A 25,807-nucleotide genomic window follows, 5' to 3' on the forward strand; every position below is an offset into this window, starting at 1 on the left:
TGCCATGCTTTCAGCACCTCTCACAGTGGGACAATGATGTCTGTCAGTAGCACCATCTCTTGTTCTGCCAGAGCACTGCCCCTGTTCCCTGGAGTCCCGTCCTAGCTCTGTTCAGTCTGGCTATCCACCTTGCCGCCCTGCTCCATGCCATCCTTCCTCCCTGTCCTCCTGACTACTCCTTGCTGTTTGCCAAGGGTGGGGCTCTAATGGGCATCCAGCAGCTTTCCTGCTTCTGGATACAAGCCAGGCCTGAGTTACTTTCCTCTCAGTGCCTGGGACTTTGTCTTTGCCCAGTCCAGGGCAAAACCAAGAGCTACCCATCTGAGGGGCTCCAGATGGAGAAGTTCCAGGCATGTCCACAAGAGCAGAGCTCCCAGCCTTGACTGCAGCCTTTTTTGGTGTGTCATGTTCCTGGTTCCACCTCTTCTGAGCTTAATCAAACTTTTCCCTTAGCAACACCCTGCTCTTTCTGTAGAAGAAACATCCTTGTTTTTAGAATTCCTAGGAGATCAATGTGGCCCAGAGGCAGTGGCCTCTTTATCAGCTACCTCTCCTTTGTGTTTTACTCTTCCTGGGCTCTGGCCTACCTGGCTGCTTCCTTCCCATCCTGCCCTCCACTTCCCATCCCTGTCCAGCCTCAGCCCTGACTTGCTCCCTAGGCCCGATCTGATCCTAGTAATGTTCTCAACTCTGGCTCTGGCCCCGCCCTTGCTTCTTAACCCAGGCATCTGCCTTACCCACCCCCTAACCTGGGCCTCTCCGCTGCTTTTGTCTCCTAGCCTAACCATGCCAGGGTCCCGGGCCTCCACGGCTTCTGCTTCTGCCGCAGTCTCTGCGGCCCGGCCCCGCCAGCACCAGAAATCCATGTCGGCCTCCGTGCACCCCAACAAGGCCTCTGGGCTGCCCCCCACGGAGAGTAACTGTGAGGTGCCACGGCCCAGGCAAGTGTGCTGGGGCAGTTGGTGCACCTGCTGTCCTCAGCCTGCCCTCCCCTGCCCCTGCAAGCTCTTCCCACCTGGGGGGCCTGCTCTGATCTTGTCATCTAAGCCACAAAGAGTGGCTCTTAGCCCCTGCAGCCAGCAAGTGGAAGGCACAAAAAATGGCATTAATGCCCTTCTTTTCCTCCAATTCTCACTCTCAGAACAGGTATGCAGGAAGCTGTCCTGAAGCTCCAAAGGGAAGTCTTTTTGTTCCGAACCTTCCTGGATTTCCTTAGGGGCCCTCAGTTCTTGAGGATTGGTCCCCATTGTCCTCTTGAGGGTCCAGGGAGTCAGCTCTCTCCAGCCTATACTGCTCTCACATGGGTCCTTCCTTGTCTCCCTCGCTCCCTCCCTCCCTAGACCATCTCCTCTGCCTCCAAAAGACTCCTCACTGCTGTCCTCGGTGGTCACTCCCCTTCCTTCTGTGTCCTGTGATGGCTTCCTCTGCCTTAGCATACCCTCTCCCTGTCCCCACCACAGGGTGTTTCAGTTGCTCGGTGGTGATGACTTCCCTGCACCTGATATGTCCCCTCGCCCCTACCTCTTTTCCTACAGCACAGCCCCCCAGCGTGTCCCTGTCGCCTCCCCCTCCGCCCACAACATCAGCAGCAGTGGTGGAGCCCCAGACAGAACTAATTTCCCCCGGGGTGTGTCCAGTCGAAGTACCTTCCACGCTGGGCAGCTCCGACAGGTGCGGGACCAGCAGAATTTGCCCTATGGTGTGACCCCAGCCTCTCCCTCTGGCCACAGCCAGGGCCGGCGGGGGGCCTCGGGAAGCATCTTCAGCAAGTTCACTTCCAAGTTTGTTCGCAGGTGAGCAGAAAGCTAGTGTGGCAGAGAGGCTGGCATCAGGCCTTCCTGCTTGCTGGGGTTGGGGGTGGGGATAGGAACTGGGACTGGGTCCTGAGGTTAGAAGAGTCCTCAGGAAGGCTAAGAAATTGGGTCGTCAACACCTTACATGCCAAGATCCATCCTCTTAGGCTTCTCCCCAACTCCTCACAGGCACCCCTCATTCTCTGGCCCCAAGCAGATGGGTGATGCCGCCTCCTCTCTAGGGGAGTGTGAACTCAGATGCTAAAATAAAAGCCCCCCCTCTTCTCTCCTGGGTTCCCATGGAAACTTATATTTGGTGACGCAGCTGCAAAGTCATGAGGCATGAGCCAGGCTGGGCCAACAAGAAAAATTTTTCTTAGGCTCTTGTCTTGCCCTCTTTGACCTCCTGTCCCCACCCAGTTGGTTATGTCTGACTGCAGTCATGTTCTTCCACCCAAGGATTCTCAGGCTGAAGCCCATAAATGAAATAGCTGAGCAGAACCCTTGGTGGCCTCCCCTTCAGCCCCAGTGCTCCAGTGCCTTCCAGGTTGGACCCAGGCGGGGAGTCTTAATGAGATTCTCACTCCTGAGCTACCACCATCACCACAGAAGGTGGTTGAAGATGTATCCAGCCATTTGGCCTCTTGGGCTGCTGTGTCCCCATCACACCCATCCTCTGCTCACTTGGAGTGACAGCCTTGCCTGCCCTCCTGCATGTCCCTCCAGTCAGCTGCAGCAGCTAAAGCCACTGTCCATCCAAGCCGCAGGGTGCAGCTGTGAGAGCTGCAGAGGTGGGAGTAGACCTGAAGTCCAGCACTCTAGTCTCGCTGAGCGGCTCTTCCAAAACTGGGGCCACCCTTGAACCTGGACAGCCCACTCCCACCTGCTTATCCACATACCGTCTTGTTGGTTTTTTTTTTTTATTTCTTTTTTTATTTTGTCTTTTTTTGTTTGTTTTTTTTAGAAATCTGTCTTTCAGGTTTGCCAGAAGGTAGGCGTTGAGCCCACTGTGTGTGTGTGTGTATGTGTGTATATGTATGTCTGCCCTGTGTCTATGTCCTGCCTCTGTTACTAACTCCCCTCCTCTGGCTCTGCTCCCTCTCCATCTGCTGACCTAATCTGTGTGGCCCTCCTCTCTGCCATCTTAAAGGGATGAAGACTGCTCTGCTGGGCTTCAGCCCACATTGACCTCCTGCCCCTTCTACCCCGGCAGGGCATGGCCCCCTAAGAGGCCACTTTGGGCCAACTCAGAGCAAATGGCTTTGAACATGATGGGCCTTGTTCAGGCCACAGACAAGAGGAGACCTCAGGGACTCTCCCTTTAAGATTGTCTCCTCTTACCCACTCCAGGTTTTGGTCACAAGCATTGGGCTCCTTCTCTGGTCCTTTCCCTTGTCGTGTGCATGCGCTACAAGGAGGCTCCACTGGGTTAAAGTGCATCTGGGATGGTGTCTCATTTGGGTTCTCCTGGGCTGTGTGACCTCTTCCCCCGGCCTATAGGATGGCAGAACTTTGGAGGCACTACAGGAACATCAGGGTCCCCAGGCTAAGTCATTCTTCCAGGCCCAGGGAGCCTTTGCTTCATGATGGGGCACAGCACCCCCTTCTGGCAGCTCCTGTGGAAAAGGTCCAGCCCACCCTGCCCCAGTATCCCACCTGCAACAGCATCTGGATGGTCACACTGCCTCTCCTCTGGGCTGTTTCCTCCAGATGTGGCCTGTGCCTGCCAAACAGCCCAGAGTTGGATATTCTCAGGCAGAGGCCGTTCTGCTTCCAAACCCTGGTGGAACAACAGGAGGTCCACACCATCACTAAGACATCTCCTTTCTGGGGCCAGAGCCTGACTCTAGCCATATCCTTATGCAGTCCTGTGTGGGCTAAATACCGAGCTGCAGACCAAGGGCCAAGTTGGATTCATTGGGTTGCCTGGCAGGTGCATTGGTGCCCAACTGAGGGAGAGACTGGCCAGATGGGATGGATCTTAAGTCTCCCTCCCAGTCCCCTAGCTCACTGCATGGCTGGCAGAGCCTGTCTTGCAGGGGCCTGGAGAGAGCAGCCAGAGCTCGTTTCTTTGCACAACCAGCCCCTGCTTGCAGTGCGCTTGTTGGCATCTGTGTGTTTGTGTGTCTTTGTGTTCTTTTATATGTGCTGCTGCTGCTCTCTCCCTCCTCTCATCCCTCCCTCCTTCTACAGTCCCCAGGTTCCCAGCTCCAGGCACCCATCTTCCGGGCAGGAGCTGGAGAAGCCGCTCAGCGGGGCCAGACCTCTTTCCCACCCCACAAGGTGTCTGCCCAGTCCCAGTCCCCCTCTTACACCAGTAGGTGACCTAGCAGGCCAGCAGTATGGGAGTTAGAAACACAGCAACTTTTCCCACTTTGCCACAGGTGTCCATCCCATCTCCTGGGGTCTGCCATACATGTCCAGATCTTGGCATTTTGAGCTTCTTGAGAGAGGTGTCTGAATGCCCCAGCCCCTCCCTCTAGGAGGACTTTGTTCTGAAACTGGTATATTGGCCAGAGTGAGGACCCGCTCCTATCCCTCACTCCAGTAGAGAGCATGAACCTGGCCATGAGCAGCACGGAGAGCACAGCCACACCCTCCTCCCACAGAGCAGAGTCTTTCTCCCAGCACAGAATTGTAGGAGTGTGGGGAGGGATAGGCTCCTTGTGTGGGGCTCCCTGTGACAGAGGCAGTCAAGCTGCCAGTGTGAGGTACTGCAGAGCCATGTTGGCCTGCAGGTGATGGGCAAGCAGCCTTTCGGCTTGAGTCTTGCCCACCCACTGGTGGCACCTCCCCAGACCCTCCATCACCTGGGTCTGCAGTGGTGGAAGGAGCGAGAGATCCCAGCACTAAACTCTCCCTCGCTCTGTTTTTTGAGGAACCTGAATGAACCTGAAAGCAAAGACCGAGTGGAGACGCTCAGGTGAGAGGGCCGGAGCCAGCACTGGCCCTGCCCAGGCCACCGGGCTTGCCACAAGCCTCCTGCTCCTCTTCCTTCTGCCATTTGGTTCTTTCTCCAGTGGTTCTGCCCTGCCCCTACCCTCTTGGGGCTTCCCTTTCCTCAAAGAATTTCCCTTTTCTAGACCCACCTGGGCCCTTCTCAGATTCTGGTATATTCTGGAAGTTGGAGCCCTGGGTTGGGCGGTTGGGGCTAGACATTCCTACTATCCTGACTGCCTTGCCTCTGTGCCTCAGATTTTTCCTGCGAGGACAGTCTGCACGGTGTGCTGTTGAGTGCACTCATTTCCTGCCCCCTCCCCCCAAGAAAAGAACCAATAGCAGCATGGAATCATCACCCCATCCCAGCTGGCCTCTGCACCTTCCATCCTGTCAGATGATGGCCAGAGAGCTGCCCACCCATCACCCCCACAGACCCTTGGATCAGGGTCTAACCATTCCCTGTTCTGGCTTATTGCTCAGTGCTCCCTCCTGCTGTCCTCTCTGGTCTCAGGGTCCGTCTGCCAGGGTGGCTCTCTGGCGGGTAGGGTGCCTCAACCCCTGCCTGATGCCCACCTCTGCCCTCTCTACAGACCTCATGTGGTAGGCAGTGGAGGCAATGACAAAGAAAAGGAAGAATTTCGGGAGGCCAAGCCACGCTCGCTACGTTTCACATGGAGCATGAAGACCACAAGCTCCATGGAGCCTAATGAGATGATGCGGGAGATCCGCAAGGTGCTGGACGCAAACAGCTGCCAGAGCGAGCTACACGAGAAGTACATGCTGCTGTGTATGCACGGCACTCCAGGCCATGAGAACTTCGTGCAGTGGGAGATGGAGGTGTGCAAACTGCCTCGGCTGTCTCTCAATGGTGTTCGGTTTAAGCGAATATCAGGCACCTCCATGGCCTTCAAAAACATTGCCTCCAAAATAGCCAATGAGCTGAAGCTTTAACAAGCTGCCAGGAGGGGAGCAGCAGAGACCAGCCAGCGGACTTGGCTGCTGGAGCTGACCCTGCACCCCACCTGCAGGATGGATTGGTGTGTCTCCCCTGCTGGCACTTGTCCCCTCCCAGGCCCTTCCTGGTTTTTTTCTTCCATGTTTGTGGGGGATGGGAGAAAGTTCTTCCCCCCTCACATTCACTCCTGCCCAGAAATTCCCTCTTCCCCTCTCTCCCCCTCAGGAGGCAAAAGAAGGGGAGGGGGTGAGGGGGGCAGGGCTCCCTCAAGGTACTGCGGTTGCACAGAGTATTTCGCCTAAACCAAGAAATTTTTTATTACCAAAAAGAAAAAAGAAAAAAAAAATCCCAGCGGCCACCTTTCCTCCCTTGCCCCATTGGGACAGTTGAGACTGGATCTGTGGGGTTTCCCGGGAGGGTGGCTCAGGGCTGGAACACTCTCAGGCAAGAGTGGTGGAGTTCCCTGGCAGGCCCTCCGCCAGGCCCACTTTGGGCTTCTCCCCTCTCCTCTCCTCTTTACCCTTCAAGCAACCCACCAGAGGTGGCCTTCCCCTGCCCTCAGGCCCTGGGCTGCAGGCCTGGGACCTGGGGCCGGTGGGGGGTGCTGTGCAGCCCTGGAGAGAGCAGGGTGCAGCAGTGGGGCCCTGGCCTCCCTCCACACTGTATCTTCTGCCCCTCCTTCCCCAGAGCTGGGCATTTCCTTCCATGAGCTGCTGTGGGGACATTTGTTCCTCTCCTCAAAAGTATGTGCCATCTTCTCCTGCCCTTCTGGTAGAAGGTGGGGCTGACCCCTGGGCTAGGAAGGGGAGGGGACTGCAGCACTGATGGGCTCCTTGCCCTCAGGGGGCCGAATGGGCTGCCAGTCTCCTGAACTGGGCTTCTCCGTTCTGGGAGAGCCTTTGTCTGAAAGCACAGCCTCTCGCCATCCCCCTCCCACTGCTTCCCCTTCATTGGCATTAATCTGGGCACCAGCTCGGTCTGTAGCAGACTTCCCACACCACTCTCATCTCGGCCTTGCCTTTTCTTCCTGACACTGTCGCCCCTCCTCTCAGGAGACTGCCCAGGGCCTCCATGGCCACCTGGCGGAAGGCTGGATTGGGCGGCAGGGCTGGGAGCATCTGCCCTCCACAGGAGTGGGGGACAGATGGGTGAAGTGACTCCCCGCTTGCTAACCTCTGCGGCCAGTGTGGGAGTGGGTGGCTACAGGCACTTGACTGGTGGCAGCCACTGCATCCCTTAATTTATTTCTCTGCTGTTTCAGTTCTTGAGAAATTGGGGGAGTCCTACAGAGGCTGCCCCTCCCCTCACCTTAGTTGTACATTTTTTTTTTTGTGATGGGTTTTATTTTTTATTATTTTATTTTATTATTTTTTTTTTTTTTTTTGATTTATGATGACTCTATCCCTGTTCATCACCCAGGCCAGGCTCAGCCAGATGTGGAGTCCTTGGGTCCCGGGAAGGGGCCTTGCCAACCTCAGCCCTTTAGCCAGCCCCATGCTCTGCCTGGTTCCGGCTCAGACCAAGGGCTCTCCCCTCCCCCTTCCTGCCCTATGGAACAGCCCGGGTGCTCTGAGGGGCCGGGAGGGCATGGCTTGGCTCCTGAAAGGGGTGGGGCCAGGGGCACCCAGGCAAGGTGGCCCCTCCCCACCTAGCCCCCTCTTCCCCCACCCTGCACTTAGTTTCTCCTCTGGATCAAACACGTAATAAAGAGAATGTTTGGAATCTGAGCTGCCGCCTCCTGTTTCTTCTCCCAGCCCAGAAGGGACCCAGTCTCTCTTGGGCAAGATGTGGCCCAGTCTGCCTGCCTTGAAGGGGAGGACTGATGCCTGTCTGGAGCCTGGGGGGCAGGCCAGTGCTGGGTGGGCTAACTCCCTTCCCACTTAGAGCACAGACAGGAAAGGGAAAGACAACTCAGTTTAAGAGGTTGTATTATTTATTAAAAATGTTGAAAAATAAACCCATGTATGCATTAAGTTCCCAATACCCCCCCCTTTCTCCAAGCTTTTTTTTCTGGGTGGGGGGGAGCAAAGTGAGCATCCTCATAACTTCTCAGCATTCCCTGAAGACAGTGTCCCTTTGCAGCATCTGCTAATGTCAGGCCCCAAGGAATCTCTGCCCCCACCTTCCCTCCAGCCCCCTCCCCACCTCACCCCAGACTTATTGCTCAAAGGAGGGCAAGGTGAATGAGGTCAGCCAATACCCCAAACTGTCCTTTTCCACACTGAACACTAAGGTCACTACCCTTTACACACAAAGGGCAGGCCAAAAGGCCAAGCACCCCACAGGCAGGGGAAGCAGCCATTCCAGTCCCAGCCAGGAAGCAGAGTCCCCTTGAGCCATCTTGAAAGGACCCCAGACCCCAGTCCCTGGCTGGGGGGTTACCAGGCTCAGCTGCCAGGACACACGCAGAACCCACAGGTCCCTGCTGTGTCAACTGGCAGCTCTGGGTCTCTGAAAGACCTGGAAAGAGCCCCAATTCCTTCTGTCCTCAATGACACTAGAGATGTCCAGCAGAGGGGTCCAGGAGTCTTCAGGTGGGGTGGAGGACTCAGGACTCAGAGTGAGGGTGCTGGAGGCTCCAGAGGGGCTCCAATCAGAGTTGGTGGGGGTTGAGAGCCAGGGCGGGCACTGTGGCGGGAGGCAGCCAGAGCTGGGCGGATGAGAGGTGGTGGGGGCTGGTTGGGGGCCAGCCGGGGCTGCAGGAAACGGCCCTGCTGGAGTGGGGGTGGCTGGCGGAGCAGAGTGGGAGCCGTAGGCAGGGGTGGCCTCAGCAATGGAGGTGGCTGGGATAGGGAGGTGGGTGGTAGAGGGGGTGGTGGCGCAGGGGGTACTGATCGGGGCACAGATGTTGAGACAGATGTGATCTGGACCTGAGGGAGAAAACGGAGTGAGAAAGCTGCTCTTGTAACAGTGACAGTGCCTCCCAGCCCTCTTCTCACACGCCTTTCTCACCTCATCATCTTCCTCTAGAGTTGGAGCTGGCACAGGAGCCCCTCGCCTGGCCTCCTCCATGGGCACTGGGGCTGCAGGGGCCCCATCCTGTTCAGCCTCCCATTCCTGCAGCACTTCCTCCAGGTTGAAGCGGCGTCGGTAGCTCACAAAGAAGGTCTTCACCTGGGTCAGAGTCTTGTTCCCAATCACCTCTGCAATAGCCCCAAAGTCTTTGCCATATCTACGGATGGCTGCAAGGGTCAAAATGGCAGCAGAGTGTAAAAGCCCCTCACAGCTAATTACTTCCCTGACCCTTCCCCTCTACCCTCAGCTTGTTGAGGTCCTTGGCTCTTCCCAAGGCCTAACTCACCTTGTACAGCCAAAAGTTGTTCATCTGTAGTCCAGCGGGAGTTGAACTTGGTATTGGCCTAGAGAAAGAAACAGAAATAATCTTTAGATTCAAAAATACAGAAATGAAAACCCTGCTCCAGACAGACCCCTTTCTGTTCTACCTCGAGAGAGAGAACCCCCTTTTGCACCCATACTTGGCAGAGCAGCCTTACCTCAGGGGGGCGGAGTGGGTCAATGCCACCTTCCAGGGCTTGGCGCAGGCTGCTATTGGTCTGTTTCATGCTCTGTACCTGGGAAGGCCAGAAGTGATATCTAATTCCATCCCAGGGAAGCCACCATCCCCCACTCTCACCAGGGCCCTACTTCTCCAGACACCAGAACCAAAAAGCTCTCTGCTACTGACATCCAATTCATCCCTCTCTTTGGTAAGAGAACACTGTGGTTCCACAGACGACTTTCTTAAGCAGGTCCAGAAAAGAATGCTAAGTGACCCTGAGTCCCAGTGGGGTGGATCCAGGCTTGGCACCTACACCATCATCCTTATCCCAAACCTACCCCAAAAACGGTTCCCAAAAACTGATGCCCTCCCCTCCCCCTGCCTCTTTTCTTAGGCTCCCACCTGGCGCTTGAGGGAGATGAGCTGAGAGTCAAGACCTCTGAGTGTGAGGTTGGCGAGGTCTGGACTTCCAGACACTGCAGTGAGGCCCTCAGGGCTCAGGTACATGCCCTTGGGTGGGCGTCGCCGGGTTCGTAGTGGGTGATGGCGGTACTGTGACACCTGGATCTCCTTCTTCCCAGGGCCAGGGCGTGCATTCAGGGGCCGAGAGGGCAGAGGCTGTAGGGAAAGGAGAGGGGGTAGGTGGTACAGAGCCCAAAGACAGATGCGGGGGAGCACAGAGGACTAGCTCAGAGACTTCACCTCTTTCTTGGGATCTCCAGCATCTGGTTCTCCCTCACTCACAGCTCCTCGTCCCTCTTCAAGCTCATCACTGCTGACACAGGAGCCAGGGAGGGAATGAGGCACAAGCTAGGAATACTGCTTGCCCCGCCCAGCACTGACCCACGCCCCCACCTGTCTTCTTTGTCCTTGCGGCCACCCAGCCGCCGTGCCTGTCTGTCCATCACACTAGTTCGGCTTCGGGTCTTCTTCCAAGAATAGTAATACTTCACCAGGCTGGGAATCAGCTTGTCGGGCAGCTGGGGAGGCAAGGCCACAAGTGGGGGCCCACCTGAGACTCAGCACCAAATAAGCTGGTCAGGACAGAGGGGCTGAAGAGCACTGGGGGCTGGTGGGGGGACGGGGCTTACCATCTGCTGGATCCGCTGGAAGCACTTGCCGTGGAAGCCGAAGGCTTGCTCAAACAGCACCTTGTCCTCGACTGTCCACTCATCGGGGAATGGAGTGAAGTTGGCCAAGTCAGCCAGTGACTTCTCCACATCGTGTTTATGCCACAAAAGCATGCCCAGTGCCTGGCCCGGGAGAAAGGGCAACTCAGGTTTGGCCACCCTGCACCATCCCATTCCAGTCCCTCAGGGCTCCAGCTTACCTGCTCGATGTTGTAGCCATGCTTTTCCTTGGCCATCGCAATGTACTTGTCAACTGCAGTGGGGGAGCGGGGATTTGGGTGAGGGGATTACAGCTTCTAATCCAGGCCTGTCCAGAGGGGTACTCCATCCCCAGGGGGTGAGGCTCCTGAACCTGAGCCCCATGGCAGGAGGCTGGTCTTAAGCTCCTAGGCTCAAGCTATCCTCCCACCTCAGCATCCCGAGTATCTGGGACTACAGGCCCGGCTTCCAGCCCACTTCTGAGAAGAGTCGTAACCCCCACCTCCCAGGGCTGAACCTGACCAGATGCCCATCCCACTCACGCTTGGCATCAGACACGCAGTGGTTGGGCGACCACACCAGCATCCCCTTCAGTTCCTTGTTACTGTAGCGGGCTGGACTCTCTGAAACATAGAGGAGCAGGAAGGAAGAACTCAGATCAACCTGGTGGTGCTAGTCTGGACCCAAGTCCACCAGGCAGCAGAGAAGTGGGGCCTGAGAGGTGAGGCCCAGAGGGGAAGGAGGAGCAGAGACCCAGACAGGAAGGCAGTGAAGGAAAAGTAACCATGCCATAGGGCCACCCAGCCCCCTCCTTCCCCTCTTCCCCCCAGCCCGCCTGTCCTTCAGGCAGAAGCCAGCTAAGGGCTCCCCAGGTGGGGCTACTAGCCAAGCCACTGGTCTCCACCCCCTCCCTTCACCGCCTGTCCTGCCACTCACCAGGCTTGCACTCCGGAATTACGGCCTGGTAATTGGTTCCAACACGGATCATGCTGTCTGTGGAGTCAGGGGGGAGGCAGTCAGGACTCCAGGGAGGGAGGGACAGTAGAGGATGTGTGTGTGTGTGTGTGTGTGTGTGTGTAAGGGTGGGGGGCGGGCTGGCCTGGACTTCTCCTTCCTGACCACCCAGGGCCTCCACCTCCCAGGAAGCTCACTTTTCCCTGATCTTCCTCCAGGCTACCCTTAGCCACAGAAGGGACTGGAAGGGGAGACCTTGCCTAGTCATGGGCTGGAGGGATAAGAGGGCAGTTTTAGAGCTCAGGCCAAAGCAATGCTTTGTTCTGGCTGGAGATGAGGGCTTGGAGGGCAGCCCCTAGACCTGGACCACAGCCCTGCAGGGAGTCCAAGGCTCCTCCCCACATGTGCCTCACATCTCAATGTGTCTCTCAACCCCTGCCCCTGCAAGGTGGCAAGGTATTCCAGGGACCCAATCTGTGGGAGACACACCTAGCTGCCTCAAGCAACTGAGGGCAAGGAGGAGGCGGGCAGCAAGGGGCCCAGCCTCCAGATTCCCTGTGCCAGCAGTCCCAGGTTTGAGGGAGAAGCAAGGCAGAGGCTCCAAACCAGGATGGGCAGGAACCGATAGTATATTAGGCCGGTGATCCGCAACTCTATTCCCCGCACCCCACCCAACCCCGCCCCCCTTCACGCCCCCCCCCCCCCCCCCGAGCCAGCGCGCCTTTAACCCTAGGCCGCCGGGCTCACCGTGCGAGTGCTCCTCTTCGCTGCTGTCATCCTCCGAGTGCGGCTGTCCGCCGTTGGGCGCCGTCTTGGCCCGGCTGCGGGACAGGATCCCCGAGCCCGCACTCGGCTTCTCCATCACCGAGGGCATTACCCCGTCCGCCTGCCCCGGGGGCTGGGGGGGAGGCGAGGGAGCCTTGGGAGAGCGCCGGTCGTTGCCGCGCTTGCCTCGAGTGTCGTGCCCGGCCCGGCCTGGAGAGGTCGCCACTGAAGCTACAAGAGGCAGGAGGTCAGCGTGGCTAGGGTCCGGCGGGTCTGGAGTCCAGCGAGCAGCCCTGGCTCTCACTGCGACCCCACGGGCGAGGGCGTCGGAAAAGTTTGTGAAGAAGTGGGGTACGCTGGGGATGAGCGCAAGGTCCAGCGCGACAGGAGCACGCTCGCTCTGTGCGGCCCTCGGGGTTGGGTCTCCCCCGGAGAAGTCGGGGCCCCTGCCCTCAGGGCGTCGCGGAGCTCCGCCACCCGCCTGCCCACGCCGTTTCAGCAGGCGAGTGCTGCAGCGCAATTTACGCTCCCCGTGGGCTCCGTGCCTCTTGGCTGCGCCAGGGATGCCCCAGTTCCCGAGCGGGGACCCCAGACCCGAGCAGACCCCTTGCCCGCGACGGCAGCACAGACGGGACCCCGGTAGTGGCGGGACCCCGGTGGTGGCAGGACGGTGCGGTGCGCCGCGCGTGGCGCCTGGGGCAGAGTTGCCGGCAGGCGGGCGGAGCGCAGCAGCGGGCGCCGCCTCGCACCCTCCCCGGCGCGCTCGCTCTCCTCGCCGCGCTCGCGCTGCTGCTCGCTCGCCCGCTCTCCGCCGCCGCTCGCTCCTCGCGCACACAATGAAGCTGCTGGCAGGGAAGTAGTGCCGGCTGCGGCCTCAGCACCCCTCCCCCCAGCCGATGCCTCCGCCAGCTGAACATCTGGCCCTGGGGTGGGAGGGAGGGCCCGGGAGGCGGGGCCTGGGGGCCGGGGCTAGACCTCCAGGGGGTGGGGTCAGGACCAGGGTGGGGAGCGCGTCCCTCCGCCCGGGCCCCCTCGCGTCCCTGGTTCCCCAGACTTGCCCCTGGGGAGAACCCCACTGCCCTCCAGGAGTAGCCGCGGGTCAGCCCCACCCACGCGCACACCGGCCCCACACACCAGTGGGCTCGGGTTACTGCCGTCTGCCCCCGGGGGCCCAGAGGCCGCCTGCCCGCCCGCCCGGGTGGAGCCCAGCTTTTCCTTCCATTTCCCTTCCTGCCAAGGAACTCCCCGCCCCCCCTTCCGCAGGGGGGACCCCCCCTCCTTCATGCGCCCTTGGGGGCCAGAGCGGATGGGAGGCCGGACAGGCGAGGAATGAATTCCTCCTAGAGCTACTGGGCCAGAGCCTGACTTCTGGTGGGTCCCCAGAGGGTTACCCCAATTCGCCTTAACTGCTGCAGTGTACACCCCAAAACAGTGGAATCAAGGACTGAGGGATGAGAGTGCAAGGTATAGGGGAAGGCCTGAACTGCAGAGGGAGGGAGAAGTGGGTTTCCTCCCCACTGGGTTCATGTCACCCCAGCTGGAAGCAGCATCCCCCTCCCCCCGGACAAGCACGGGCAGAGTGACAGACAGAGAAGCGGGTAGGGAGGCACAGACGGAGATGGGGGAGGGGATGGGCAGAGACTTTCAAAGCCAGACCCAGCCACCCTGCCAGGCACACAAAGAGCCAGCGCACACACCGGCGGCGGCTCAGAGCCTGCGAGCTGCGCCGGTGCCTGTCCCCAACGCCCGGGGCACGTGCTGCAGCGCACACAGACCGAAGCCCCCGCCCTTCGTGAGCCCTGGACTCCTGGACACGCCTCCACCCGGGCACACCCCGCGGTGCCCAGATCGAGCCGAGCCTGCATTCGCGCCCTCCTCTCCCTTCCCTTCCTTGGCCACTCTGTAATCAGATTCCTAAATTTAGAAGCATCCCAGGACCCAGCCAGGGATCCCTGCCCCCACCTACTGCCTGCGGTCGACTGGCCAGGGTCCTGCGGTCAGGCCACGACCTGGCTGGGGCCGCCTATTCGTGGGGGCTCCTTGCGGGCAGCCTGGCCAAGTCAGGCACGACCCCACCCGACTGCTGTGCTGTTGCTGTCGGGCCACATAGGGCCACCCAGCCAGCGGCCACGTTGCCCGCCACACCTCGGGCCAAGGCTATGGGGCCTTTTTCCTCTTAAATCATGGATTGGGCACCAAGCCCCAGGGTGGGGAGGTCTGGACAAATGAGAATGAATGGACTAAGAGCCGGTGTGAGCTAGCGGGCTAGCGGGGGGGGGGGGGGGGGGTCTGCAGAGTCCTCCTAGCGACCCCTCCCAAGTGGAAGGGTGCCATCCCTGACCAACACACCTCCACCATTTAAGGAGGTGCTCATCTGTCTCCTCTGCCTGACTGGTAACTATTGTGCACTTCACCCTCTCCTACTATGGCGTCTTTCATCTCGTGGCGCCTATTAGGGAGGACTTTCAGTTGGGTCCCCATCCCCCTCTTCTAGCCTCCTTTCTGTACTCCCACCTAGGGTCCTGGGCCTGGCCAAGTCCCCACCCAAATCCTCTGCATCAGGCTTATTTCTTGCCTCCCTCCTCCAGCACTACCCCAGGTACCCCCTCAACTCCCCCGCACCCCACGGTTGCGCATGTACACACACACACACACACACACACACACACACACACACACACACCCAGCCAGCTCTGGTTGGCTTCCCTCCTGTCCCAAACACCCACCCCCAACCAGGACCTAATCTTGTTCTCTTTCTCTCTGCAGCCAGGCACTCGGGGCCAAGGAAGATCCTACTCCCAAGGTGGGGCAGGGAGAGGAGTTTTATTCCTCTGGATAGTGGAGTCCCTGGGCTCTGGTGTCCTGAGGATTCTGCCAAGGGGGTGGGACACACACTGGAGGGGCATCACAGGAGTTTGGGGACCACAGAGTTCAGAGAGGAGGCCCATTCTTAGTGAGCAACCTCCTTCCCAAGACAAGGGTGCAGAGTTGGGGGGGAGGGGCAAGGCCCCACCCCTCCCACCTGCTGCAGCAGCCCCCTCCCCAGCTGGCCCCCTCTTTTGTGCAAAGGCACACAAAGGACAAGGGGCCCCGGCCGGCCTGGCCATCTGCTCCCAGCAGCCTGAAGGCTCTTAAAGAGACAGCACCCCCTCCCTGCTACCCTGGGGCTGTGGGGTGCAGCTATGCCACAAGACAGGGTCATGGCAGCACCCCAGAACCCACTACCTTTTCCTGGCTCCCCAAGCCCCCAGGTTAGGAATCATCCTCCCCCAGACCTGGGGTGCAGAGATGCCATGTGGCCAGGTGCATGGGGTATGGGAGGGGAGAGGAGAGGGTGCCTGGGGACCAGCCTTTCTCTTCATCAGCCTGAGGCTTGGAAGCAGGCACAAGAACCCGGGTCACTCACCTCCCTGGGCCACCTGCAAGCTTGGCAAGAGCGCAGGTCTCCTGCAAATGCCCTCCCCGCCATTTTGACTGGTGAGTTCCTACTATTCACCAGGAGAGGGGACAACCACTACAGCGCCTTCTTCTTAGGTCTGCAGGCCAGGACACAGGCTACCTCTCCTCACAATAAATCCAGGCCTAAAATGGAATCCCAATCCAGCAAATTCATATCCTGTGTTCCCTCAGATGAGATGACTGAGGCTTTGCTCTGCCCCACACAGGCTTCTGCCTGAAGCCTTCCTTGCCTAGGCCATTAAAGATTCCTCCACCCTCAGGTCCCCAGAGACACAGACCACGGCCAGTCCAAAGCCACCCATAGTGATTAGCCACACCGCTCATGGACACAGATGTACTTGATTTGTGTCATTGTGTCACTGTGTTCACCAGTCATTCTCAGAGCCTGGCATACAGTAGGCGCTCGGTGTTTGTTGTGGGAATGAATATCAGGAGCCCACAGAGCCTTTCTCTTGGCTGGGCTCCTCTACGCTCCGCCTGCCAGGCATCTTGTTACCTCCCTCCTCAAGGTGAGGTAGAGGGACAAAGGTTGCACAGGGCTGCTGGGAAAGAAAAGGAGGGTGACCTTCGGTGAGCCACCAGCCTCCCCTCCTCCCAAAGGCGGGGGCAGTTCCAGCCAATCCCAAACCTGCCAGCCCTGCCAGACAGACTGGGACTGTCCTGAGCAGGGCTGGCCGCTGTGGTGTGGTGCCTGGGACCCCCGCCAGGCCCTGGGTAGCTTCAGCCAAGAGGATAAACTTGGGGAGGGAGGCAGCGGGCAGGTCTGGGGTGGAGGATGGAGGACCTGGGTGAATAGTTGGGGGGAAAGGGGTGCTAGAGGGAGATGGCTAGCAGTGGAAGGCGCTTGAGGAGTGCTCCTGGGGCCCCCTCAGTGCCGCTCAGGGGGAATTTCATCCCTCCCTCCCACTGGGCCCTCCTGGAAGGATGTGTGCTGCACATCTCTGGGCCCTGCTGGTGATCCCCTGCCCTCCGGATCTCCCCCGCAACCCCCCCCCGCCCACCTGCAAAGAAAGAGGCTAAGAGGTAACAGAGGTGTCAATCCAGTGCTCGGCACAACCTGGGCCTTCTGGGAGTGGTGCTGGGGGAGCACAGAGCAGACGCAGGCGTGAGGTCAGCATCCACGGGAGTGGGAGTGGGAGTGGGAGAATCTGACTCCCCAGTCAAGCAGGAACAGGGAGGTAGTGTCCACAACTGTCTGGCTTCAGTTGACAGACAGGAAGGCCACATGGGGCCTCCCCAATTCCCTGAGGGGCAGCTTCAAGACCCAGGAACCCCTTCCTTTCTCCGGAAGCTAGGAAGGGGACCTCCCCCTTGGCCCTCACCTGGGCAACAGCTGCACCCTCTAGTGGTGAAATCATAGACCAAAGGGGTCCCACCTTACCCTGGGGTGCAAATGTCCTCCCGGGGAAGCGTGGCACCCTGAGGAGCCCAAGTCGTTGGGGTAAATGCCTGGACCTTCGTCCCCTCTGGGCCATTGGAGCCACTAAGCCTTACATCTGTCCCCAGCAAGTCCTGCCCCAGAGCTACCCAAGACCTTCTAGAGCAGATTCCCATGCAGCAGAGGTCCCCAGAGACATGCCAGTGGGAGGCAGGCAGGCCAGGAGCTCAAATCTAGGGTGAGTCTCAACTCTGCTGCCACTTGCTGTGAGGCCTTAGGTGAGTTACTTGTCCTCTCTGAGCTTCTGTCCCTCCGTGTCTAAAAGAGAACTGTAATCCTCACCTCATTGATTTTGAGGAGGATCCAATGGCATTGCAGATGGAACAAGTAAGATGTATCAATGCTGGTTTCCTCCTGAAGCGGGGGTCCCCTCTTAAGCACCCCCAGCAGACCCTCTCTGCTCATGACTCACTGCTGTATAAGGCACTCCATATCCTATGGACCAGCTCAAGACCATGCCCACAGATTGGTGGACTCCTAGTTTGACCTCTAGAACAAGAAGCTTCTCTTCCATGACGTCCTCTCTTTAGAGCTACCAAAAGGTCCAGATTCCTGCCTCAGTCTGGTACTCCCACCCCACAATCCACTATCCATATCTAGCTGGATACAGGTAGATTCTGACAAGTCCCACTCCTGCTCAATAACCTTCCATGGTCCCCTATTGTCCTCCGGGCAAAGTTCTACTAACCCAGTACTCAAGGACTTTCTAGTTTGTGTCTAATCCAGATAAACAGGTCTGTTCACCATCTACTGGGCCCCACGATGCCACACCCACCCTGCAAACTCTGGCCTGGCCCACCCATATGTGTACCCCCTGTCCAGCTCCTCTCTCAGGACTGCTAGGCACACCCAGGGCTTCAGGGCTGGCATCAAACACTGTTCTTGCTCCCACTCCCCTTTTCCACATGGCTCTTAGCACTTCCAGAGAGAACTGAGGCCATCTGGGAGAAGTCCAGAATATGCTCCCCACCCTCAGATTCAGCTCCTTCCCTCTGCCTCTAGATTCCCTTCCCCTTTAAGGCCAATCTCACACCCAGGCTCCCTCCCTCACCCCAGTGTCTGGGTCCTCTTTCACCTCTCCTCCCCCTCAGGATTGTCTTTCCCCTTAGCACAGAAGCCAGTTTAGGTCCTTTCATCGTAGAACCCTCCACCCCCAGCCCGATACGCCCCCGTATACCCCCCAGCACTGTTAGCTACTTCTTTGTGCTAAAGCCACGGTCACCTTATTTTTTTCTCCAAGCTGGGCTTCTCAAAAAGTGGTTCACACCCCTCTATCCTTGTCCTCACCTCCCACTCACTCCCAAAACCCTGCAGTGCCACTTCAGCCTGCAACACTCCACAGGAACTGACCTGACAAGGTCAACAGCAGCTTTGCTATCTCTAAACCCAAAGGCCCTTTGGCAGGCATGGTCTCACTCCACCACCCATCCTCCCTGGCTCTCCTCCTGGCTGGCCTCCAACCCTTAGTGTTGGTCCTTTGAGCTTTGTCCATGTCCCTCCAATTACCCAGGCTTAGATATCAAAGTCTAGGCTATGGACACCCCCAGCTATAACCCCAGACTCCCTGCCCCAGGCTCCAGAACCCCACATCCAACCAACTGCCTTCTGGACTTGAATCATTCACCATCTCTCAGTCCTCATGGCAAGTGACCTCAGACCATTCACCACCCTATCCAGCCCTGCCCCAACCCCCTTACTTAAAGTGGAAACATTGGTGACCCTGCCTTCCAACCCTCCCTTTTGGTTATTTCCAGGTCCACTCATCTCTGATTCCTGTCACTGCCCCTAACAGGACTCATCCCAAACTGAGCCTCTGGACTGGTTTCCCTGCCTCCTTTCACCTACTCTAATTTTTTTTTCTTTTTGAGTGTTAGGGTTTGAACTCAGGGCCTACACCTTGAGCACACCACCAATCCTTTTTTTGCAGCTGACTTCAAGAACCATGATCCTCCTGATCTCTGCCTCTGGCTCCTGAGCTGGCACCCAGCTAATTTTTTTTTTTTTCCCCTGAGTAGTGAGGTTTAAACTCAGGGCCTCATGCTTGCTAGGCAAGCGCTCTACCACTTGAGCCATTCTGCCAGCCTAATCTGTTCTTTATTTGACAGCTGGGGTGAGCCTTCCAAAACCTGATCTGATCAAGTCAATCCTCTGCTTCTCATTATCTCTGGATTTATGTTCAAGCTCCTTAGCATGACTTATCTCCTTCGAAATCTCTTCATCCATCCCCCCCCACACACACTTTTTTTTTTGCCTCAGGGATTCATGTGGCTTGATCCCACCCCAAGGTCAGGCTTCCTCCCAAGTCCCTGGACACCGTGATCCATTCAGAAATGGCCCAAGTCCTGAACTGGCCCAATCAGCTTGCTGCGAATATGGGTCCAAGATCAGGAAGGCAAGCCCAGGAGGCTGGTTGCCATCTCTCTCTCTCTCTGTCTTTTTTTTTGTGTGTGTGTGTACTGGGGGTTGTACTTAGGGTCTATACCTTGAGCCACTCCAACAGCCCTTTTTTGTGATGGGTTTTTTTCAAGATAGGGTCTTGCAAAACTATTTGCCCAGGCTGCCTTCAAACCACCATTCTCTTGATCTCTGCTCCTGAGTAGCTAGGATTACAGGCATGAGTCACCAGCACCCAGCTTGGTTGCCATCTTTGATCATTTGAAAAAACAAAAAAACAGCTGGGTGTGGTATAATTCCAACCTTGGGAGGTTGAGGCAGGAAGATCAAAGTTCAAGGCCAGCCTGAGCAGACCCTGTCTCAAAAAACAAACAAACAAATAAAAAAAACAACACTGGGATGGAGGCATGGCTCCAGTGGTAGAGCTCCTCCCTAGCAAGCATGAGACCCTGAGTTCAAACCCCAATACGGCCAAAAAAAAAAAAAAGGGAAAAAACTGATTTCTTAATGATATCATTGAGCCCTTGAGCCAACTTTGCCTGAAGCCACTGATCTGAGCTTTTTTCACAGGAGTCAATAAATTCCCCATTGTTCAAGCCAATGGTTAATTCACATTTTCTGTGGCCTTCAACCACAGCCTCAGGAACAATTCCTACCTCCACACTACTCCACTTCAAGGTACACTTCAGCCACACTGCACATCCTGTAGATCCCACCTTGGGGTCTTTAAGTGTGTGGTTCCTGACACCCAAAGTGCAGCTCTTCTTTCCCTTGCTGACTAACTTGTACTTACCTTTCAAAATGAAGGTCAGGTGTCACCTTGTCTAAGACATCTGACACTTTCACATCTCAACCCTGACCACAATCTCAGGCAACCACCTACCTGGTTATCAGGTCTCCTCCTCCTCTGGGCAGGGGCTCTGTCTTATGCACCTGCACTTCCTCAGCTACCCCCATCCACTGCAACTGGCACCTGGTAGGTTGGTGCTCCAAAAGTGGCAGCTGAGAGACTCAGCCTCAGGTATCCCTGAGCCCCACCTCCCCAGGAAAGCTCTCCCCAGCCCCTCTTCCTCTGAAGATACCACAACTGAGGTCTCTTCTGCCATACTTCTCTGATTTCATCAATATATTCGGAGCTCCTTGAAATGGAAGATTTGCAATTATAACCGAAATAAGAGATTGAAGGTGTGGCTCAAGCAGTAGAGCACCTGCTTTGCAAGTATGATGTCCTGAGTTCAAACTCAGGTCACACCAAAACACAAGCAAACTTAAAAAGCTGGCTCTGGTGGCTCACATCTGTAATCCTAGCTACTTGGGAGGCTGAGATCTGGAAGAATTGTGATTCAAAGCCAGCCTAGACAAAAACTCTATGAGATCTCATCTCCAAAATAACCAGAGCACAATGGACTGGAGGTGTGGCTCAAGGGGTAGAGGGCCTGCTTTACAAGTGTGAAGCCCTGAGTTCAAACCCCAGTCCACCAAAAAAAAAAAGAGAGAGAAAAAAAAGCCAGGCACCAGTGGCTCACTCCTGCAATCCTAACTACTGAGGAGGCAGAGATCAGGAGGATCAAGGTTTGAAGCTAGCCTGGGCAAATAGTTTATGAGACTCTATCTTGAAAATCCCAAAACAAAACAGAGCTGGCAGAGTGGCTCAAGTGGTAGAGTGCCTGCCTAACAAGCACGAGGACCTGAAGCACGAGGACCTGAGTTCAAGCCCTAGTACAGGAAAAAAAAAAAATACCCAACACAAAAAAGGGCTGGTATAGCTCAAGTGGTAAAGCACCAGCCTAGAAAATGTGAGACCATGAGTTCAAACCTCAGTGCCACCAAAAAAAAAAAAAGAAGAAGAAAAGAAAAATGAGTGGTAGTGCAAACCTGTAATTCCAGTACTCAGAAAGTAGAGGCAGGAGGATCTTGAGTTCCGGGCCAGCCTGGGCTACAAAGCAAGGTCCTGTCTCAAAAAATAAAACAAAACAAATAGCTGAGCACGTTGGCTCACAATATAATTCCAGCCCCAAACAAAAGAGAGACCCTATCTAAAAAATAACGTAAGCAAAAAAAGCCTGAAGAATGGCTCAATTGCACCTGCCTAGTAATTGTGAGGCCCCAAGTTGAGCCCAGAACTGCCCTCTTCCAAAAAAATTAGCGGATGAATAACCAAGTAAATCGAATGCTTATAAATATCAACCACTTACTGAAAAATGCCCTACCTGAGTCATCTCCTTTTCCTCCACAGCAGCCCTGCCTTACATGGAAGAAACTGAGGCTCCAGGCCACCTGCATAAGATCACCCAGCTTGAAGTTGGCAGAGTTGGGAGCTTATCCTAAGCTAGCTGAAACCAGAACCCTATTTCTCTTATCTATGTATCTCCTCCCTTTCAGTTAAAATACATGTGATTAAATGTGATTAAACTGGGCATGGTGGCACATACCTATAATCCCAGGGTTACATAGTGAGTTCCAGACCAGCCTGGGCTATATACATAGTGAGATCCTGTCTCAAAAAAAAAAAAATACACATGACTTATTAGAGGAAAAGGTACTGGGTAATGGTGGTAGTTTGAACAAAGCAGGGTTTTAGCATTTCTCCTACAAGGTGTGAAGGTCAGGATCGTCACTGAAGACTCAGTGCTCATGACCCCTTCCATGCTTCAGGTTTCTCCTCCAGGTCACTAGGTGACTTCAGCTTTTCCAAGAGTCCCATTCCCTGGGACAATTTCCAGAATGGGAGGGGAAGGGGACAAGGCTTTCTCCTTGGCATCGCTCTTTGTCTTCCTTGTTTAGTTTTGGCTTTGAGACAGTCTTGCTGAATAGCCCAGGCTGGCCTTGAATTCAAGATCTTCCTGCCTCAGCCTCCAGAGAACTGGGATCACAGGTGTGCATCACCACCCTGGCATCTTTCTTTTTATCAAGACCACCCTTTCAGCCAGGCACCGGTGGCTCATGCCTGTAATCCTAGCTACTCAGGAGGCAGAGATCAGAAGGCTCACAGTGTGAAGCCAGCCTGAGCAAATGGTTTTCGAGACCCTATCTCGAAAAAACCCATCACAAAAAAAGAGCGGGTAGAGTGGCTCAAGATGCAGGTTCTAAGTTCAAACCCCAGTAATGAAACAAAACAAAATTCACAAAAGCAGGGCTGACAGAGTGACTCAATTGGTACAGCACCTGCCTGGCAAGCATGAAGCCCTGATTTCAAACCCCAGTCCCACCAAAAACAAACAAACAAACAAAAAACCACCTCTTGAGGCAAGGCTCAGTAGCTCACATCTATAATCCCAACTACTTAGGAGGAGATCAGGAGGATCTATGTTCAAGTCAGCCCAGGCAAAAAGCAAGACCCCATCTCAACAAAATACCTAGGGATGTGTGGCCCAAGCAGCAGAGCTCCTGCTTTGCAAACTTAAATCCCTGAGTTCAAACCCCAGTCCTACACACACACACTCACACACTCAGCTGGACAAATTATGTAGATCTCATTCTGAGTTCTCTGTTGAGCCTGGAACTGATGGCTCATGCCTGTCATCCTAGCCACGTGGGAAGCTGAGGTTAGGAGGATCATGGTTTGAGGCCCACCCAGGCAAATAGTTCTTTAGACCATCTCCAAAATAAAATGAATCTCCAGAACAAAATGAATTGGAGGTGTGGCTCAAGTGGTAAAGCCCTGAGTTCAAATCCCAGTCCCCCCCCTACAAAAAACAGCTGGGTGTTGAGCTGGGAGGAAGTATGTCTCAAAATCGTAAAGAGCCTGTCTAGTAAGCATGAGACCCCAAGTTCAAACCCCAGTACCACCAAAAAAAAAAAAAAAGACCCCATCTCTTGGCAACACCTGAATTTAGGAGGGAGTACGTTCAAACCTTAACCAAGAGGAAGGAACTATGGTTATTAGGAAATAGGGGACACTGCCCTCCCCATGATTGGATTGACCAGTGGTGCTTGTGCTCCAGTATATCTGTTATGTCATACAAGGACCATCCCTCACCTGAGCAGCCTGCCATCCATCATCCTGACAAAACAGCCCTCTGCAAGCAGACACTCACAGCCATTTGTTGGCCGTAGTACAAACAGAAGGGAGGAGGCAGCCCTCTATCCTGGTAGATCTGGCCTTGAGACCTATAGTAATGACCCACAGGTGCCCTCCTGGCCTACGAGTAAAGACATCAGCTCCTGATGGAAAGCAGGCACACTGGCCCAGAAGAGTCTACAGGACAGATAACCCAGAACAGACAAACAAATGTAACAGATTTTGAATGGTTTGTAGATTAGATGTAGTTAGTCATTCATTCAACAAGCACTTTTGTCCACTGTCTTCCCAGTCTCTTCCCCCTTCTCTGGTCCTTTCTTTCTACTTTCTCTCTCTCTCTCTCTCTTTCTGGTTTGAACTTGGGGCTCTGAACAAGCACTCTACCATTTGAACCAACACCTCCAGTCCATTTTGCTCTGGTTACTATGGAGATGGTGGTCTCTCAACCTATTTGCCTGCATTGGCCTTGAACCTTGATCCTCCCAATCTCAGCCTTCTAAATAGCTAGGATTATAGACATGAGCCACTGGTGCTCAGTCTCTGCACAGTCTTTTTTTTTTCTTTTTTTGGTGGTTCTGGGGCTTGAACTCAGGGCCTTCACCTTGAGCCGCTCCATCAGCCCTTTCTTGTAATGTTTTGTTTTGTTTGTTTGTTTTTTTGAGATAGGGTCTCCTGAACTATTTGCCTGGTCTGGCTCGAACTGTGATCCTCCTGATCTCTGTCTCCTGAGTAGCTAGGATTACAGGCATGAGCCACCGGTGCCCGGCCTCTGTGTGGTTTTAACCAGCGGATATTGGCTGGCAGGTCGCCTGGATACTGTGCTGATGAGGACTCTGAGTCGGTAGCTTGCTTCAGCAAGAAAGGCTGCCAGAGGGATTAGTAATGTCTGCTGCAGGCACAAAAAGGGGTGGCAGGAGGCAGATAGAAGGAAAGAGGCTGGAAACAGAATGAATTATGAGCAGACAGACCTTGACCCTAAGAAGGGGTTCAGAGGTTTTTGATGTTGAATGGTGTCCTCTCCAAAATCCCAGAGTTGAAGCCTTAGCCTCAGAATGTGTGCTGAGCAAGTGCTTACCACTCAGCTAAATCCCCACCCCTGGACTAGGGCAACCCCATTAAAGTGAGGCTAATCTAACTGTAGCCTTACAAAGAGGGAATTTTTGTTTGTTTGTTTGCAGTACTGGGGTTGGAACTCATGTCTTACCCCTTGAGTCACTCCACCAGCCCTTTTTCATTATGGGTTTTTTTTGAGATAGTGAGATAGGGTCTCCTGAACTATTTGCCTGGGCTGCCTTCAAATGGTGATCCTCCTGATCTGTGCCTCTTGAGTAGCTAGGATTACAGGTGTGAGCCACCAGCACCAGGATGAAATTTGTTTTGGGTCTTTTTGGCAGTAGTGGGATTTGAACTGAGGGCCTGTTCTTCCCGGGCAGGCCCTCTACCCCTTGAGCCATGCCTCTAGGCCAAAATGAGGAAATTTGGACAGAGACAGACATGGGAGTAGAACACCATAGAACACGATGATAACCCTCTAGAAGTCAAGGCCAGACACCTAGAGCAGCCCCTTCTCCCACAGTCCACAGCAATTCCCTGACTGAACTTACAGCCTTTAGAACTGCAAGATAATTAATTTCTGGGGTTTTTTTTGTTGTTGTTGTTTGTTTGTTTTGGTGGTACTGTTTGGTTTGAACTCAGGGTCTCAGATTCAGATTGGGCACAGATTACCTGGAGAGTCCATAGGCTTCAAAACAAGATATCTCACCCTGCTAGGTGCCATTGGCTCACACCTGTAATCCTTGCTACTCAGGAGGCAGAGATCAGGAGGATCGAGGTTCTTTGAAGCCACTGTAGGCTAATCGTTCGTTCTTGAGACCCTATCCTGAAAAAACCCTTCACAAAAAAAGGGCTGGCAGAGTGGCTCAAAGTGTAGACTCTGAATTCAAGCCCCAGCACAGCAAAATAAAAAAAAGCTTGACTAATGCTGGACAGTTGTTTTTTGTGGGGTCCCTCAGTTAGCAAGTTGGGGCTCACTATTGTCAAGAATCCTCAGTTTCTTACCACATGGACTCCATGGTGCTGCTTGAGTGTCCTGGCAACATGGCTGCTGGCTTCCCCTGGAGGAAGCCATCCACAAGGCCAGAGCAAAAGTTGCAATGTCTTTTATAACCTAATCTTGGCAGCCACACATTGTCACTCTGCAGTATTTTATTGCCACGCAGGTCAGCCCTATTAAGGGTGGGAGGGACTCCACAGGGCATGACAACCAGGAAGTAAGGGTTGTCAGGCCATCATCATGGCTGGTTGTTATGGGCTGGTTATGATGGGGCTTCTGGGAGCTGGAGATCATGAAAAGAAGAATCTTATAAATTGAGTTTGGGAAACAGTTTTGGGAGTAAATTGGTTTCCTAGAGCCACCATCATGAACCAGATGGTTAATTGACAGTATTTTATTTTCTCCCAATTCTGGAGGCCAGAAGACC

General features: G+C 55.2%; 2 protein-coding genes across 12 annotated transcripts in view; one reads left to right on the top strand and one right to left on the bottom strand.

The window, feature by feature from the left end:
• The window catches only part of Mark2 (microtubule affinity regulating kinase 2), a 57,387-nt gene extending 49,972 nt beyond the window's left edge, over nucleotides 1-7,415 (top strand). For 4 of the 11 annotated variants that reach the window (XM_074048134.1, XM_020159009.2, XM_074048132.1 and 1 more), the window contains 6 exons: nucleotides 780-941; nucleotides 1,536-1,793; nucleotides 2,758-2,784; nucleotides 3,987-4,076; nucleotides 4,672-4,716; nucleotides 5,324-7,415. In XM_074048134.1, the coding sequence (XP_073904235.1) occupies nucleotides 780-941; nucleotides 1,536-1,793; nucleotides 2,758-2,784; nucleotides 3,987-4,076; nucleotides 4,672-4,716; nucleotides 5,324-5,684 (943 nt within the window). In that variant the 3' untranslated portion in view covers nucleotides 5,685-7,415. The remainder of the gene's footprint in view (nucleotides 1-779; nucleotides 942-1,535; nucleotides 1,794-2,757; nucleotides 2,785-3,986; nucleotides 4,077-4,671; nucleotides 4,717-5,323) is intronic. The other 7 variants (XM_020159012.2, XM_020159010.2, XM_020159013.2 and 4 more) reach the window with 7 other exon arrangements.
• A 665-nt stretch (nucleotides 7,416-8,080) lies between these two features.
• Nucleotides 8,081-12,904, bottom strand: Rcor2 (REST corepressor 2). Its single transcript, XM_020159019.2, has 12 exons — nucleotides 11,998-12,904; nucleotides 11,233-11,289; nucleotides 10,839-10,919; nucleotides 10,518-10,570; nucleotides 10,279-10,440; nucleotides 10,043-10,167; nucleotides 9,890-9,959; nucleotides 9,590-9,805; nucleotides 9,183-9,260; nucleotides 8,990-9,047; nucleotides 8,641-8,870; nucleotides 8,081-8,558 (listed from the first exon to the last, which is right to left on the bottom strand). Exons 1-12 carry the CDS (start codon nucleotides 12,122-12,124, stop codon nucleotides 8,244-8,246), a joined length of 1,572 nt encoding a protein of 523 aa, XP_020014608.1. The 5' UTR covers nucleotides 12,125-12,904; the 3' UTR covers nucleotides 8,081-8,243.
• Nucleotides 12,905-25,807: the final 12,903 nt, after the last annotated feature.

The sequence above is a fragment of the Castor canadensis genome, chromosome 1 (genome assembly GCF_047511655.1).
Source record: "Castor canadensis chromosome 1, mCasCan1.hap1v2, whole genome shotgun sequence".
Taxonomy (NCBI): Eukaryota; Metazoa; Chordata; class Mammalia; order Rodentia; family Castoridae; genus Castor; species Castor canadensis.